At 37.8% G+C, this 17,337-nt stretch overlaps 1 protein-coding gene across 6 annotated transcripts in view; it reads right to left on the reverse strand.

Annotated features, from left to right (window-relative positions):
- Positions 1 to 17,337, reverse strand: part of SORCS2 (sortilin related VPS10 domain containing receptor 2) — a 569,561-nt gene that overhangs the window by 379,975 nt on the left and 172,249 nt on the right. For all 6 annotated transcript variants that reach the window (XM_080373393.1, XM_080373391.1, XM_080373389.1 and 3 more), the window contains exon 2: positions 4,943 to 5,010. In XM_080373393.1, coding sequence (XP_080229519.1) covers positions 4,943 to 5,010 — 68 coding nt within the window. The remainder of the gene's footprint in view (positions 1 to 4,942; positions 5,011 to 17,337) is intronic.

Here is a 17,337-nt window from a genome sequence, read left to right on the forward strand (position 1 = left end):
AGTTTCACCTACGAGTCCAAAGAGTTTGGAAACAAATGCCCGTACTCTGTGAGCCACAAAGGGTCTGGAAATTTTACTTTCCTGAGTGGTATGTTGTTCCCTGTATTTACCTTAAAAGAATCTCCTGCTCCTTATAGTCTGGATTTTAACTTTAGTGTAGGCATGCACCTTTGTGTAAATGTCCAAAGCACCATGTGGTCACTGTGCACTGGCCACTACTGACTGCCACTGGGATTGTACAAACGGGTCTTGCCCTGAATATGTGGCTTTTTATGGGTGCTGGTTAGAAACAGCTGTGCCACCAAAGATAGTGTTTTCCTGACTCGAGGTTTACCAAGTCTCATGCTGTCCATGAGACTCACCAAACTGGTCTCACCTCCAGCTGCCTAGACACTGACCTAGACTCACAACCTCCTTGCACAGTGCTGCAACTTCACTCCCTCCTCAGGCTGCATTAGAGTTAGGAGTCCCAGAAAGCTCGTGTAGTATATCTGACCAGATTTAAGCAGGTTGGGAAGACCGTTTCTTTGTTTAGCAGTTCATTATTGACAATGTGGGGCAAAATATCCTAATATCTCTAAAAACAGGCCTACCTGGGGTTCCGCATGCAATGATAAGAGGAGTTAACGGTGAAGTTAACATCAAATAATGCCATTTGTTTTGCTATAGTGAAGCAATAACAACATGGTGATGCCATTGGGAACAATGACAATTACGCAGCAAGTCATTTTAGCACTACCATATCATTACAGCTTGATAATATGCAATCAAAACTTTATTAGCAATCAGCAGCAGCATCTATTATTCATTCCTTACATCAAGCCAAGAAGGGGAGGGCTGTATGCATACCAGAAACAGGACTTTGAGTCACTCTAAGGGCAGTGTTGGAAGCCAATTCCATGGCCATACAGTGCTGAGTCACTGCATAACTTTCAGCAGTTACCATCTCAGTTGTCCTTTGTGTAAAACTATTATTGTTGTTGTTGTTATTATTATTATTATCAAGAGACATTATTAGAATTCATTAAGTCAGGTGAAAGGTAAATATTAGCATTAATTTTGTAGTAGCTACCAATTCAGAGTTAAAATATTTGATTGGAAGATTCAACTACATACATCCGAAGCTGCAGGCACACAACATAAGCAAACACGCAGCTGAGGTTTTAAAATATGTACAACTATAGATTTATGCACAAACTAGTTCATAAAGCATATGAAAACACAGGCTCAGGTATCTATTATCCTAAATGGTCTGTTTGACTCAGGTTCTTGATACCACAAACATGCTGGATAAAGATGCTGAATAAAGATGTGCGTGGACTCTAACAGGAACAGTGGTAGTATCACAATTTGAGAAGATAATTTTAGTATGTGAATTTTCAGGTTTAGTCATAGTATCAGTTTTTTCACTATGCTAATGAGGACTAACACAACAACCAACCTGTACTCCCAATACGTATTGCAGTTAAAAAAAACTAAAAGTAAACCTGAAAACACTCCTTTTTTCCTTCTCAATAAGTTATTTTAATTCCTATTCAAGAGGCAACCAATATCATCTCTGTTTATTTCCCTACCTTATTTTGAGTTAAATAACCGTACAATTTACCCCAACCTTAATAATTATTTAATAAACAATGTAGCACGGTCTCAGAAATAGCTGACTAGAAAAGCACACCCTGGTGTTTTCTAACTACATACTTTCACCGAGATTTATGCCTCCAGCTCTTCAGTATAACCAGACCTGGCTGCTACTAGTAAAAAGTTAAGATTTTCATTATCCAGCACCATCTTCACTGTTTATTCAACAATGAAAAAATTCCAAGGTAATTAAAATTTAGGCTTCCCAATCCTGTAGCCTGACTTGTGTGGGCAGGCATAAATTACCTACACAAATTAGCAATGGTCTGCAGATGCACAGAAATTTGCCACCTAGGTCCATTTCCAAAAAATCTATCTTCTTCGCATAAAGCCCCACTGGGCATGTACCCCCAACTGGTGTTTTTTCCCCACCATTTGCATTACTCTTAAAAGTCTGGCAGCAGTTCCAAGGTCACTAAGAACAAATAAGCATCATTATACCACTTGGTCACCCTTACCTTCTCATTCCCTGTTCCATTAAGCAAGGGGAAAAATAAAAATTATTTTCATTGGTGGGATAAAAAGAGAGAGAGGTGAAGAAGAAACATGTTTTAGAGGAAGAAAAGAAAGATACAGTTTCAAGAAACAAAAGAACTGATAAATGTCAAGCTAGGATAATATTTACTAATCAGCAAGATTAAAGTGGAAGATTAACAACATTAAAAAAAAATAACCTGGTGGGAATTGGTCAGGTTATAAAACAAGTTTATTTTTACTTAGAGATTTATTGAATATCAAGTGTCTGGTATGATCTATCCAGGCAAGATAGGAAGAAGAAAAACATTGGGCTGATTCAGGAAACAACTGCACAGATTCTTTCCCACTAGGGCACACAGAAACCTCACAAAGATTAATGGCGCTTTTTCTGCTGACAAAAAACACTATACTAATTTTCACACCTGCTTTACTGTCTATTTGTTCTGAAGCAAATGAGAGGAATGCAAAAGAGAATCAAACAAAAGAGTTTAAAAATATGTATACACTGTGCATTCTGGGCAGGCTGCCAATGCAAGTACAACACCCAGCTCCATCAGCAAACATGGAGCTTCACCAATTTATAGCCAACCATTTTACACAAAGAATAACAAAAAAGTTACCTGACTTCACAGCTTTGTTCAGTATTTATTTTTATTTAGTACAAATAATGAGCCACATCTCAACAGAGAGAGGCACTATTTGATATATTTTGCACCAGGTGGTCTCATTTGTGCTTTTCTAGATCCAGCCACCTTGTAACCCCTCCAGTCTGACAACCACATGTGCTGTTTTTATGCCACAATGGGCAGAGGCAGAGGAAGGAGGTGAGCCCAGAGGAGAAAATCTAGGGATGGATCAGCTACCACCCCTGGCCCAAGTGCTAATCTTAAACACTTCCTTCCTTTCAGTTTTTCCATCCTAGTTTCATAAACAAACAAAGCATCTGGTACATCTACTACTTGCAAGTAAAAGGGCCTGATTTCCCTATGATGCACGCTAGTGTCAATTTTATTTGAATGCAGTTCACACCAATTCTTTATACCAGCTGTCAGCAAGGTCTGAATGACCTTGTTTAAAGTGTTTATGTTCTCAAAAGAAAGCAACATTATCTGAAGCCTGGTTTATGTTTATTTTAAAAGAACAGAGAGTTTATTTGGAAGAGCCTGACTGAATGAGTTTAAAACACTGCTATGATAGATTATACTGATGCATGGATAGCAAAACTTGAAACATATTGCACATGTTGTATAGGCTAGGGGCATACAACAGAAAAGCAACATGTGCTTAAGCATATTATGTGAGTATCCAAATTGCCATTTAGTTGTCTTCTTTGCACAAGATGTTGGACAAAAATTAAAACAGAAACTAATGTGCAATTAATTGCACATCTTTTAAGTTTAAACGATAATTACAAATGAACCATCACAGCCCTAAAAAGACCAGTCCTGAGCCTACACTAAGCAGTCTCCATTTGATCTTACTCTTTTTCCTGAACACCTTCTTTTTATGACTAGAAGTTTCTATTTTATTTGAAAATATCCTTGTACTTCATGGACCACTGCCCCTGGCCAGACTGTACTACTCCACCACTAGTATGACAACAAGATACTACAAAGACACACCACGCTGTCACTAAGAGAAATCCCACAAGGTTAAAACACTGCAGCCTCCTTCAAAACAAGTAACAAGGCTGGTGTGCAGCATGTCCTCATCATAGACTTTTCCCACTCCCTATTCCTCTATCCACTCCTTTTTTTGGACTGTCTCTGCAAAGTTCCTTAAATACACAGATGAAGACTGAGTCCCCAGCCAAGCTCTTGGGACAGCATGAAGTTTACAAGTACCTAAGCCACAAAGTATTAGATAACCCATTTGTTTCTAGACCTGAAGCTTATGGGCTACATAACAATTTCACATAAGACTCCTCAAATAAGTCTCCTGTCTTTTATAATGATTTAGATATCTCAGCAGAATATTTCAGTATTTCTCCTGCTGCAGATAGCCCAGCAAAACTAGCATAGCAAACATTGGAGCAATGTTGCATTCATTAATAACAGTGAAATACTTTCACTTTTGAAGTGTACATAATGGGTCTAGCAAAAAATTGTGTTGAAAGATTGATACAGATACACAGAAAATTAGAGCACAAAAAGCCCACTTGGCAAAACACAATTAACACATGAGAAGATAACCAGTATAACTTGCATAACATAGGCTTATCTTAGCCCTGGTTTTGTGCTGATATACACCTGAGCGTGCAGTTTCTGCACACACGGGCAACAAGGATATTGATATCTAATTTCACTAACGTTAAGGAAATGAGAATCAATTTAGACATTTATTTGAATTGCTACATATTCCTAGTTGTCAGACGACACAACATAACCTGCACTGGTACTATGTTTCATCTAGACAATTGTTACTGCTTCCGAGTCAGCATATTTACTAACCTGAATATAGTACTCAAAAGCAACAAGAACTCCCAATAGACACATCTCAACACAATAAATATTTTAAATTTTTTAAGTAACTTTGATGCAAAATTTCAAAGAAAAGTCAAAGAACAGTATCTTGCAAAGTGGCGTCAGGAAGGTGCCTTATACTCTCTATCATTGTCTCCACTGTTAAAACTCATTTCAAACTCTTCTTGAACTGCAGGAACTGCATTTAAGGAAGAGAAGGAGTAAAAGATGATGACAAACTGGATAATCCTGCTATATTAGCATCAACTAGCTACCAACTCAACTCAGCAGCAGTGGGAAAGGGAAAAGAGACTGATCTATTCTGAGTGGGGCAGGGCAGGTTACAGGAAAAACAGAGAACTTACCTCCACAAACTGCTCTCCAGCACTTTCCCCATGTCAGTATGATAGTACTTGGTAAGGATCAGGATCACCTAAAAGAAAATTAGAATAAATATATTCATATATGTAAACTGATATAAGAACCAGAAGTAGATCATGGGCAGCATTACTGTGTTGAATGCAAAACTGAGGCTCCTGGAAAATCCAAACTGTATTTCACTTTACTTTTACCTTATACCAGTTTTGCTTTAAGACTGGTTTGGGTTTTTTTTTTCTTTCTTTTTCTAAGAAGAGTAATTTCAGCACTCAAAGGTTTCTGCAAGCTTGGTGGCTTTATGAAAGATTTCCTATTTCACAGGAGCGGTGGAGTTGGAATAGTCACATAAATCCCCCTACCACATGACAGCCCCCAAACAATTTGTATTACTTTCTCAGCAGGAAGAACCAATCTGGTAGCTAGTTTAAATTTAGGAGGCAATTCTCTTGGACATCTACAGACACAATTTTATTTTTTTTTAATACAAAGTTTTAAAAAATGGTAATTAATTTTGATTATCAAGCTAACAAATTCCTGGTCTTCCCTGTAAGATCAGAAATGCAATGCAACTTTCATGTCTGTCATTTTTTTTTCCTAGAAGTATCAGTTTTCTTTTTTGCCTTCAAGAACCAGCTCTGCTCTGTAAATTAGTCATCTAAATCACCAATAGCCAACAAAATATACAAACAAACTTCAGCCACAAAACATCTTCAGCCTATGAGAAGTCTCATCAAGAAACACTTTCCATTCGCTCAACATCTGCCAAACTCACTGATCAAAAAACATAAAGCCCTAGTCCACGACTGGTGTATCGAGCTGAATGTTATAGTTTATAATTAGATCATTTAAAACAGATTTCCACCACTTGCTGCCAGTCCCTACTAGTCATTCTTACACCCATAGTAACCTCATAGAGGTAGAACAGGAAGAACATCTGGTTCCTTGCACAGCTGTTGGCTTTCTTTAATGCAGGGTCAACATCAGTCTCCAACAGTTTGGAGCAAGCTGTTATTTAGCTGGCACTTCCTCTGCTCCTGACCACCAAATGAAATGTCCAGCCAACACAAACTGTAGGCATTCACCTTGATTATTCAGATAATTAATATGCCAATGATATATTTATGCTGGAGTTTGTGAGAGAACAAAATTGCAGACCATGGCTGTTACATACACGGCATTGGGAAATAACACAATGTTTTACAGAACTGAGCTACAACACCAGTCTCACTCAGGGTTATCTAAACCTAACAAATTCACAACATGTAATCCTGGATGTATATTGATATAAATAAAAACAGAACCAACCATAATTCATAAATAGTATTATGCTCTCCTATTCTCAAGAGAGTCACAATCTACCAGACCACTTTGTTGGAATGTGGTGATTTATACAACCAAAGGCTTGGTTTAAAATAAAGCAAGAAAGAAAAAATAAAAATATTTTACTTTTAAATAGGTAACTACAATACTTACAAAGCCAACGGAAAGAACCATTTCTGAAAGGAGAAAGCATCTATTGATGAGATTCCTGGCTACAGCCCAGGCACACTCCATCAGGTCAACTATTTATTCTATTGTCAGCGTCTTAACTACAGCTTTCTGCTAGTGCTTGCAATTAAGGAGAGAAAGAAAGAAACTTTACTACTAGGAGCTTCTATTGGCTCCAATTATTAAGGAAAACGTTTCAGACTATGCTTTTCAGAAAAATTGAAATTCCTTTTAGGTCACAAGAATTGGCCTGGGATTTTTTTTATTTTTAAGAGATACAAGAATGAATATTTGGTACATGACAATAAAAAAGAAAATACTGAAAGATATATGAGATAATAATTTGTTTCTTTACATTCATGCAGAACCTGATTCGTGCAGAGACATTCCTGAACTTAGTGTGCCAACTTTTTTCATCCTTGTACATTCTACAACCATAACTTTAATAATTCAGATGTTTTTCAGCAATATTTGTTGGAGCCACTCTGCCACAGGATAAGCCCAATGTTTTGTTCATTCCTGAATTAAACTGGTTACTATCACACACAGAAGATCCTATTGGGTTACCCACAATCCATCTGCTTTGAACTTAAAATTCTATGGAAGCATCAGCAATGCACCTTCCAGATAAGCCGTTCCTGTAACTCGGCACCCAGCCTAAGTGTTAAAGACTTTCAGGAACAAGGGGTGGGCTTACTGTACTGCTTGCTAACCGTAGTTCACCTAAGAGATGCAAACACCAAATGAGAAAACTACCACTGTTCCACACACCTCAAATGAACGGTTTTCAGGTAATTGCAAACTGCAACAGGGAGCAGCCATAAACAGTAAAATGTCTTATTTACATTGCAGGATCAGTGCCTTAATCTGAGTCACAGCTCTGAATAATAGATGTCAGTATTTTTCAATCTGATTGATAAATTCATTTCAAAATTAAAATAGCTTATTTTGCATTTCAGAAGTAGGAAGAATGACTTAGTAGGGAAAAAAAAAAAAAAGCCATACTGAACCATCTTTGAATTCTTAAACAGTTAGCAGATTCCTGGTGCAGCTTAACTGTGAGGCTGCCAGGAGGCTGACCACTATTTCAACTATGCCAGTGGGTATCATCCCAATATCCAAAAAATGTAGGTCAGCTATTTAACAGACTTTACAGCATTGTGCTCTGGATTGTGGGCATCTTTTCAGATGATCCTGTTAGCCATAACGGTGGTTTTTTTCTCAATTTATAAACAGATCCAAAGAACAGGAGGAATAATTTCAAAATTAAAATGTAAAGTTCTTCAGGATCTCTGGATTTTGTGTGTCATTGCTAAAAGCACTGCCCTGTTTCACTGTTTTCATTTCAATGGGACCCCATAATTATAAGCATTTTACAAACTGGATTGAGGCCAATGGTTCATACACACCACTGTCCTCGTGAAAGCACTTGGGTGGCCTTCAAGGGGGAGGCTTCAAGCACCACAGAATGAAGCAATAATCAAGAGTATAATTCTTAACCAGTTCATACTACCATCAGTCATGGACAGCTAAAATAAATTTAGCTTTTTTGCATGATTATTTTGTAGCTAAAATAAATGCAGGCAATGGAGAATTAGCTTTACCAGATTCTCTATTTAAAGATGGATATATAGGGTTACCTAGAGATCTCCTAGGCCATCCAGTCTCCTGTTCTATGAGTAGACTTGTGAAACCATTTTAAACTATTTCACCTTAAATTCACCCACAGCTCTGAGTTAGTCCTCAGAGTTTGTCAATGGAGGTGGCAACATGAATTTACTGTTTTGTGCTACAGAACTATGAACACTCACTGGAGTTTCTAGATACATATACCTAAGACATTTATCCCTTCTGCTTTTGTTACCCTGAGGCAAAATTCCCTAGGCATTTCTTCTTCACAGAATTTTGGTTGTTTAATTTTGGTTGTTTGGGGGATTTAAGTAAATACAAGTAAAGGTACATACACATTTTGGTCCAAAAGACAGACATGGATGTCTGGTACAGATCCCTTGCTCAGTATTTGAACTAAGACTTCTCTTAGTCGCAGGCCTTAGCAAGCATCAGAAAGACAATCAGAAAGCTGTAAGGTGCACTCTGATGCCAGCACCTTCTGCCCCTTTGCAACAAGAACCTGCAGTTTCACCTCCCTCCAGCAACGTTAGAATAAACAGCATTGTATCTCCGTTTCCCTGCCAGGTTCCATGCATAGAATTCAGGACACAGTATTTTCACCCTTTTTTTTTTTTTACAATAAATTGTTTTATTTTGTGACTACATGACATGCATATGCCAACTATATCATAAAGTACAGACTTAGAATAAAATAGGGAAACAGGCAAATGAAAACTGTCAGCTTTTGTCACAAAGTTAGTGTTCTATTATCTGCTGCTTTACTGAAGCCCTTGACCTCTCCATAAAGCCTGAGTTGGCCAGTATTTCTCCATATGGGCCAAGGTATGGAAGATAAATTCCTTAGGATTCCAAAAGTTATATGCAATGTGCACTGGAAGTAAGTTTTCAGTGGAGGTAATAACTATAGTTCTGGTCAATTTGTCTGGGATGGGAGACCTTGAAGTTCAGAAATTTCTCTACCTCTACTTTCTCATCCTCGCCCCACCTTTTCTTTGGGGGGAGATGGGGGGTGGCGGTGCACAGAGAGAATTTGATTCTCCTGTGCCATTCCTCTGCTTCCATAACTTAGTTCCTGCCTGGGTGGATTCTCACCGTTATGGTAGTTACAGCTCAAAACTGTTCTCCAAACAAAAGAGTTGTAGCTGTTTCTGAGTTTCTAACCCAAAAGTCCTTTCTGGATGTAGACCTGCCTTCAGGAGAGCACTGGGTTTTCAGTGAATGATGGACAGGGAAAAAATGGAAAATTCCACAGATATTATTATCCATGAATAAACTTAGAATGAGCTACATTTTTCCCCTCTCCTTTTCTTTTGCTCTTCTCTGAAAATGCTTTGCAGCAAGGCTGGACCAAAAAGAGCAAGGCTTCACTTTAAGAAATACAATAAGTTTTTAATCATTTCCTAATAAATTTTTGGCTTTAAAGAAGCCCATTTTAATCCTCTCTTTTCATCACCATGTCAGCTAACAGAGGCAAGAAAAGAAAAGGAATGAACTCTTGATCAATCACTTGCCCTAGTATTTGCATTTTATCTTTGGGTTTGGTTTTTTTTTTCCTTTTCTTTGAAGGATTTCCTAAGATCCTTCTCTTCTTGATAAATATTGACTTATGGAAAATATTCTTTTCTTTTTTTCCCCCATGCTCGCTCCATGATATTTTGTTTCATGCACCATTCTTAACAGAGATCTCTCTTTTTCTATCTACATGGAGATTCTTACAGATTAAGCTTTATTTGACCCCTGCCATTTGTGATTTGAAGTATTTTTTTTTTTTTGCATCTGTTCAGAAGTTTAATAGCAAAAGACTCATACTTTCAAATGTGTAATTACAAGGGTTTTTTTGTTTTCCCAAGTTTATTAGAAGGTGAGAGCATGCTATAAATACTTCCAGACAGCCAGAGCTACCAGGAAAGTATACTGCTCAGACAGACTCAAGTTCCTGCAAACTTTTTTGCATCTGCTTAATCTAGATTAATGTAAATTATCACACCGAAATCAAAAGAAGTGTTTATGAAAGTCACCTGAACAGGCACTTAATACTTTGTAGGACTGGAACATAAGCTGCTGTTTTGTTCAAGAACACAGCCTAACTCACCTTTTCAGCATTTAAACTATAACTACTTCACTGTAAACTGTAACTGTTTCAGTGAGATCAACATATTCTGTGCACGTGTTCGTCACTACCACCCCCTGTACTTCCAAAACTTTCTTGACAACTAATAATTAGAAAACTCCCAACAAATTATCAACCACTACCTACTTCTCCAATCCCTTGAGACATTTCCACTTTCGTAGCAGCAGGCTCTTCAATTGTGATACTAGGGTCGACATTATTTTTTACATTCATTATTTAAAACAAGGACTCTTACGAGAAAAGTAAAACCCAAGAGATTATTAATATGAAGGTATATTACCACAAGTTTATTATATGGAACAACTGCCATAATACTATTAAAATCTTCATAATAATTTGATTATACCAAGAAAATGATAAGCAGAAAAAAAGCATCTAGGTTTACTTTGTTGCAGCACTATGATGAAAAGTGAAAAAAGAGACATTTAGACCGTTACTAAAGCTATTAAGAATTCACTGTATAAGCTTCTACTCATCTTTGGTAATAAAGTTCATAAAAGCAACCCATGACTTAACATGAAAGACTTAAAGAATTAGATTTATAGTTCTTCCAACTGAATTGTATTGGGAGAAGAGAGAACTTACTGTGCGTGAAGTCACTGACCAGACCAGTGCACTTGTCTTAAGCATTAGTAATAATTCTGTCCAGTGAATTTATTCATAATTCAAGGCAAGACACAATAACGGCTCAACTCCTATTTTTTTAGAAGTATTATTTCTATCCACAAAAGCTGAATAAGTGCATAGTCTTGAAAGTGGTGGCTGTGATTGCTTCCGGATTCAAAGCCATTTTGAATATAGTACTTTATACATTGACCCTGCAAACATTTATACAGAAGAGTAACTTGAAGATATCCAATATATTTAATTCACTATCTAGCACAGAACATTATATTCTGTTAGCACTGTACAAACACAGAAGAAAAAGACAATTTACTGCCTTTAGGTGCCTACAGTCCCAGTTCAGAATCTTGACTTCAAGGGAAGTCTTCACATCAACAACTGATGTGAGATTTTCAGTGCAAGCTCCTAAGAAAATTACGTTCACATGACGGCACTGCATGCACACTGCACATACATGGTTTTGGCTGCTCATCCCTACCTTATCATTCTAAATCCACTGATGCATTTCAATCATATTTAACAAAGGTAGACAGCTGCACAGCTGAAGAAGTCATTCCAGTTCAGACCACATGTCCGTCTAGAACAGTGGCAAACAAAAAATGCAAAAAGGTAAGAATGGGGGAAGCATATAAATAAAGATACTTCTCAAATATATTTTCCAGCCTTCCATAATTTCTAGCTCAGGCAGTTGGACTGTTATTTCAGGTTTTAGCAGTCGGCTGCTTGGATAAGCACAGGCTTCTAGGTGGTGCTGCCTGACCCATCAGCACAACAACAGAGACTATTGTGTTCGTAACTTTTAATGGTCAGTCCTCAAAAATCAAAGCATATGTAAAATTGGTAAACCAATCTGGACTGCTGCTACTCGAACATATTTGTGTTGCTGCTCATTTCTATAATCATTAGATGTAGCTCCAAGATTTCTGGGCACACTGCAGATGCAGAGCTTGCTTAAGCAAACAAGAACTTCATTTGAAGGCCACAGAATTACAGGACCCAAAAATCAAGATTAAATCTGCAGCTTGGGAAACAGTGTCTAACATTTTAACTACTTGTTCAATTAAACTTACTGTTCTTTTTCAAAGTGCCCAAAACAATGTCACCTCTGACACAAAAACCTCATTTTCTGCCATTGCCTTTTTCTACACAACCACAGTATTTTTTCGGTTTAAATATTTAACATAGCATTTGATAAGCTCTTAAAACCACATCTGCTAACATGCCAAGAGAATAAATTTCTAGAGCATGAAGCAAGAATATTTTTTTCCTAGTTTGGCTTGACTCCTAATTGTAAATTTTTTTGAAATATAGACTAGCTTTACTTATCTGCTCTAATAATGTATATCCTAAATTGAATTAGCAATCCTTCCTGCAGAAACAAACCTACTGTCTGAATATTCTTTTCCATCTCCATGAAAATTCAAGAAGAAGCAGAGCTAACATCCGTAGAAGACATATGTAAAACATCTTTACTTTCTTCCCGATATTTCAGGAATCCAATATTACGGATATACAGTTCACCTTCGTCGTCTATGTTATATAGCTATTCACTACCAGAAAAGAAAGATCAAATTTTAAGTGCTGCTTGTAAGATATTCCCAGTCTGTCATACTGCCCAACAGTAAAATATAAAAACTGAAAACTGAGCTTCCAATCTGCATCACTAAACCCTTCTAACCTTTTTTTCAAAGCCAGAGCCTTTTTTTTAATTATTTTTTAAACATTACCATATAAAAATAATTACGCTCTTTATTTCAAAACAGAAATTGTTATGCAAGACATATGGAAACATCTGTAGAGGATACCACAAGCTGGGAAGACTGTTCGTTTGACGCAGGGCTGTTGGCAGATAGGTTCACACTGGTTACTCTCCCTCACAGCTGCTCTGTCTTCACCAGAGCCACAGGATTAAATATCATTGTACCGAATAACATCATATTTATCAGAGGTTGCATCAGCCTAAACTGACCTCAAAATTACATTTAATTATCTCTGAAAATGGCTTACAGTGTTCAAATAAGACCTAATTGCCTATCATAAAGGAGCTTTATAAAACTGTATATGGGCACAAGGACTTTGACGCTGCATCAACAATCAGACAGAATCACAGTGTTTAACACCCTTCTTATCACAAAATAGGACTGGACTTTATATTTCCTGACTATTGTAGGTACCTGAATCTGATCTTTATAAATTAGAAAGCTAAACACGGCCACAAGATCTACAGAAGGGGACAACAGCACACTCACACCTGAGAGGTGTACTGCCAGGACAAACATGCTAAAGATCAAGGTAGTTGTATTAAAGTAACAGAGTGATATCAATTAATATTTTAGTCAGAAAATCAGAGAAGTAGCAGAGGCAGATGCAAAGCTTATTTTGTACCTTTTGTGATATGGAGTGCGCATGTTGCATTGAATGGCATCCACATGCTCAGGGGTACTTTAACACCCCTTATTCCAAAGACAAAATCAGGCTTGAACAATGACATATAAACAGAGGCAGCAGGGCAGGGGGCAGGAAGCAGGGGAGTGCCTAGTAAAACAGGAGTAACACAAAACAGATCTGGGCCTGTTACTTCAAGTGCTGTCTAAAAAAAGTTCTCTAGTCCACCCAGCACCATCACCCTCCCCACGGGGTGGGCCCAGGTGCCTCTCCAAACAAGGACCATTTGCTCTGCAGCTTCACACATGGACAGAGCAGGCCTAATGCTGCACCCCCACCCCCACCCACCCCCCCCCCCCCGCATTCTTTTACTTCGTGGAAGTCAGCACCTCTATGTCTGCCTTTCATTTTAAACATTACATGTCTACTTATCTTGCTAAAATAATTAATTTCAGCAGAAGTACCAACACACTGCCCCTAGTATGGTATGAAAGGGGACCATTCCCACTCAAATGCCAAACCCATCTGCTCCCTGTGGCCACATTCGGAATAAATCTAGAACACCTCAAGTGATATTAACAGAATTCAGCTACTGTAAAATACTGGGAATGCCCCCCTTCAAGAGGAAAGGATGAAAGCACATTTATCTTCAGCATTATCCCTCAAGCAGCAGAACTTCATATCCGTGCCAAGGGAAAGGGCGTAAAGGAGCTGAGGGAACATCCAACTGGGTTAGAAGACTATTAGGAAGGGCTTGGGAGCAGTTGGGAAAATTGGTCAGGGGCCAAATATGTCAGGGAAAATATTGGAAGGGGCCGGGGGAGTGCTGGAGAGTTCTCCACATTCAGTCCAAAGCCAGACCAGAAAATTTCCAATCTGTGAGCACAGAGGATTTGCCAGCTTTTTGTATTTCCTCACCCAGCCTCTGCCCTAGGTGTTCATTATTTTAAGAGCCATTGGGCCATTAAAGCTAAGTGGAATTATACAGCATCATCTGTGAAAAGAAACAGCTATTTCACCAGGCAATGCCACATCATTTTGGATCTCTAGCTAATGCCGCTCTGTCACGCAGAAACTATGCTTTAGTTTAACCAGTATGAAGAATATTAACACAATCGGTCATCTTGGAGCCAGGTTTCAAATTAGGCTCGCATTCCAAACTTAAACCTTTAATACATTTTAAATGACCTTCAGATCAAGTAGATAGAAGTAGGAAGAGATTGTAGACCCTGATAAATGAGGGCTATATTTCTTTATTTTACGCCAGCGAAGACTTCGGCATTCAACAGATTCTTTGGAGACAGTTTTTGTATGTCAGCATTTAGCAGGCTGTAGCTAGGGCTGCTAAGCAGTTTCAGTAACAAACTCTTAATGTGAAATCCTCCCCCTTAGAGACTGATATTTTTCATGCTTGGTTTGTCCCCTGTGATCCCAGATTGTTTTAGAAATGCATTAAAAACTTTCTTCACGTAATGAGAACTACTCTTTTCTGTCTTCATAGACACAAAGACAGGTAGAACAGTTAAGCAGCACAAAACATTAAGGAAAATATTAATTCATGCCTAGAACACTTCTGAACCATTATCTCTAACACTTACATCTTCTCATGGCTTTTTTCTGTAGAAATGTAGTAGTTTCAGGCTTCTCAAATCCCCTAAACAGAAGGTAATAGTACTGTCTATTTTACAGTTGGGAAATGGAGGCAAAGATGTATCACTTTGATTTTTCCCACCTAACTTGAGGATGTACCAGTGTCTAGGGATAGAGTCAGATACCTCTGGAGATCAGTTTTGTCTGTCTAGATCTGAATAGTCCTTTGGAAGTACTTTTTTTCCTATTGATTTATCATGCTGAGGACCTACACTGCCAGCCTGACCCTCTCAGAAAGACTGGTTAAAGCCGTGCTTAAGTGAGTTACTGATGATGTCCAGGCTGAGCAGAAAACAACATATAAAAAGAGGACAAACTAAGAAGCAGGATCAACAGATGTGACATAAATTCTGTGTACTGCTATCCTTATGGACCTTCTTTTCCAGTACATGATGCTCCCAGACACAAGTCTTGCATCTGTTAAAGACCACCTACCCTAACGACAGTACCCGTGACTTACAGGTATGCACCAGCAGTTTGCAGAGCTAGGAGATTTGGAGTACAGTTACAATTACCTCTATACCACAGATGTCCTACCTGACACATAACATAAACTGTACCACAAAGTCAACATGTTCAGTACGGGAAAAATTCATTTTTCCCCTTACCTGCTTTTCCACCAAGGAATAAATGGAAATCTGAGGGAAGAGTTCAAAGAAACTTATGCAACTATATATCATCTCAGAAGGTGCAGCAGACTAGCTTTTGTAACTACTAAAACACCAAATCTCATTTCTTCAAAATGGCATGTGTGACTATGATATGTTTCATACGAAGGTACTTTATTACACAACTTAATACTATTTAACAGTTAAAACTTCTGCACAGTATACATAACTGTATAACAAATGTACATAACATTTACTGTTGTCTATCATATTTAGCATTTCTCTGGAACTGCTATTTATTTTCCAATCATTTTTTCTAATGAGTTTGTTCTATATTTGTATTGTAAATGACTTTATTTATATTCTATTTCTGAAACTTACAGCACAGACTTCTCTGTTTACAAGTCAACAGTCTTTTTTCTTATGGAAATTACCTTATCCCAAAACAAAGAAAAAAAATATGAACCTTTTAATTCTTGCAAATTATTTTCCTTGAGTTTGGGTTGTAACTGATGCCAATACAGAAAGGCACTAATAACCAGAATGCAAAGGCTACTGCCCAAACCCAATGGCAATTTTTCAGCTTGATGTTGTTAGCAAATGGATATTTTTCTTGCTCCCTCCTCATCCTTCCATACACATGCATTTATTTTGAGTCTGATCCAAAGTCTATTTAAACCAATGAGAATCTGGATTAAGCCCATTCTAAACATATTAAAAGTAAATCAGATCTTGAAATTTCCTTCATGAAGGGAAGCATCCAATTTTGATAAAAGCAGTATTTGTAAAAGTCTCATACATTCTGTGAACAGAAGAAACAACCACAGTATTTTCCACAAAAGGCACATAGTTGTACAAATTTATGACTTTATCAAGTTATAAGGGACATGAGACTACTCAAAGAGAACAGCTAGCGTTATACTTAATGATGAAAGGGGATTTTTATCATATAGTGAGAACTCACACTTCTGAAGATCTCTCTAAACAGATATTTCTTAAAGTAAAAGTTCACTCACAATGTAGAAGAGAAAGTGAGCAGAAGTAAGACTACTGAAAATTACCTCAGCCTGTTAATTAATACAGCATTATTAAAGCTATATGAAGAAAGAAATTATAAATGTTAGAGTTCAGTGCTGGGAGACATGAACTCAGTCCAGAGGTTTCCTATCTATATGCGCAAACCACACAGTTCAGAGCGCTACCCGCAGAAACCTATGCAATTCCCAAGAGCATTGATTCCCTGTCAGCAGGGAGCGAAATCACATCCCCTCCATATTCCCTGGCCCATCGAAGGTGAAAGCACCCTTCAATCTCTGTGAGGACAGATAGCCAGCAATTTCCCTAAAGTGGTACTTTTTTGTAGCTTCCCTCTCCCTTCCCCAAGTCACGACACAAAGCAGCCTGAAGTGTATTTCTTAGGGAAGAGACATAACACATACTGCTCTTAATCAGTCGCACTAAATAACTGAAGCACAAAAGGATTATGATCAACAATTTTTGAACAAAAGAAAGAGGTCCAGAGTACAGATGTAGAGGACTACAGTGAAAAAATAGGAATCATCAGATACCTGGAAATAATGTGAATTCCCCATGAATAAATTAAAAAGTCAGTAAATGTGCCACCAGAGAAATGCATCAACCAGGAAGGGGAAAAACAGATGTTCAAACATGTCAGTTCAGTTCTTTGGTTCCTATCCAACTCAAGCAGTGTCCATTTTCTCAGTGGGTTAAGCTATCTGGAGAACTGTCAGTCCCTAAGAAATATTTACTCTTCAGTGCCTTAAGAGAAATAGCTTAGGGAAATGTGCAGGATCTCTGATCACAGCTTAGGCAACTCTTTGCTTTGGTTTTAGTATCCAGGTAC

This window comes from Falco punctatus (genome assembly GCF_963210335.1).
Source record: "Falco punctatus genome assembly, chromosome: 1".
NCBI lineage: Eukaryota > Metazoa > Chordata > Aves > Falconiformes > Falconidae > Falco > Falco punctatus.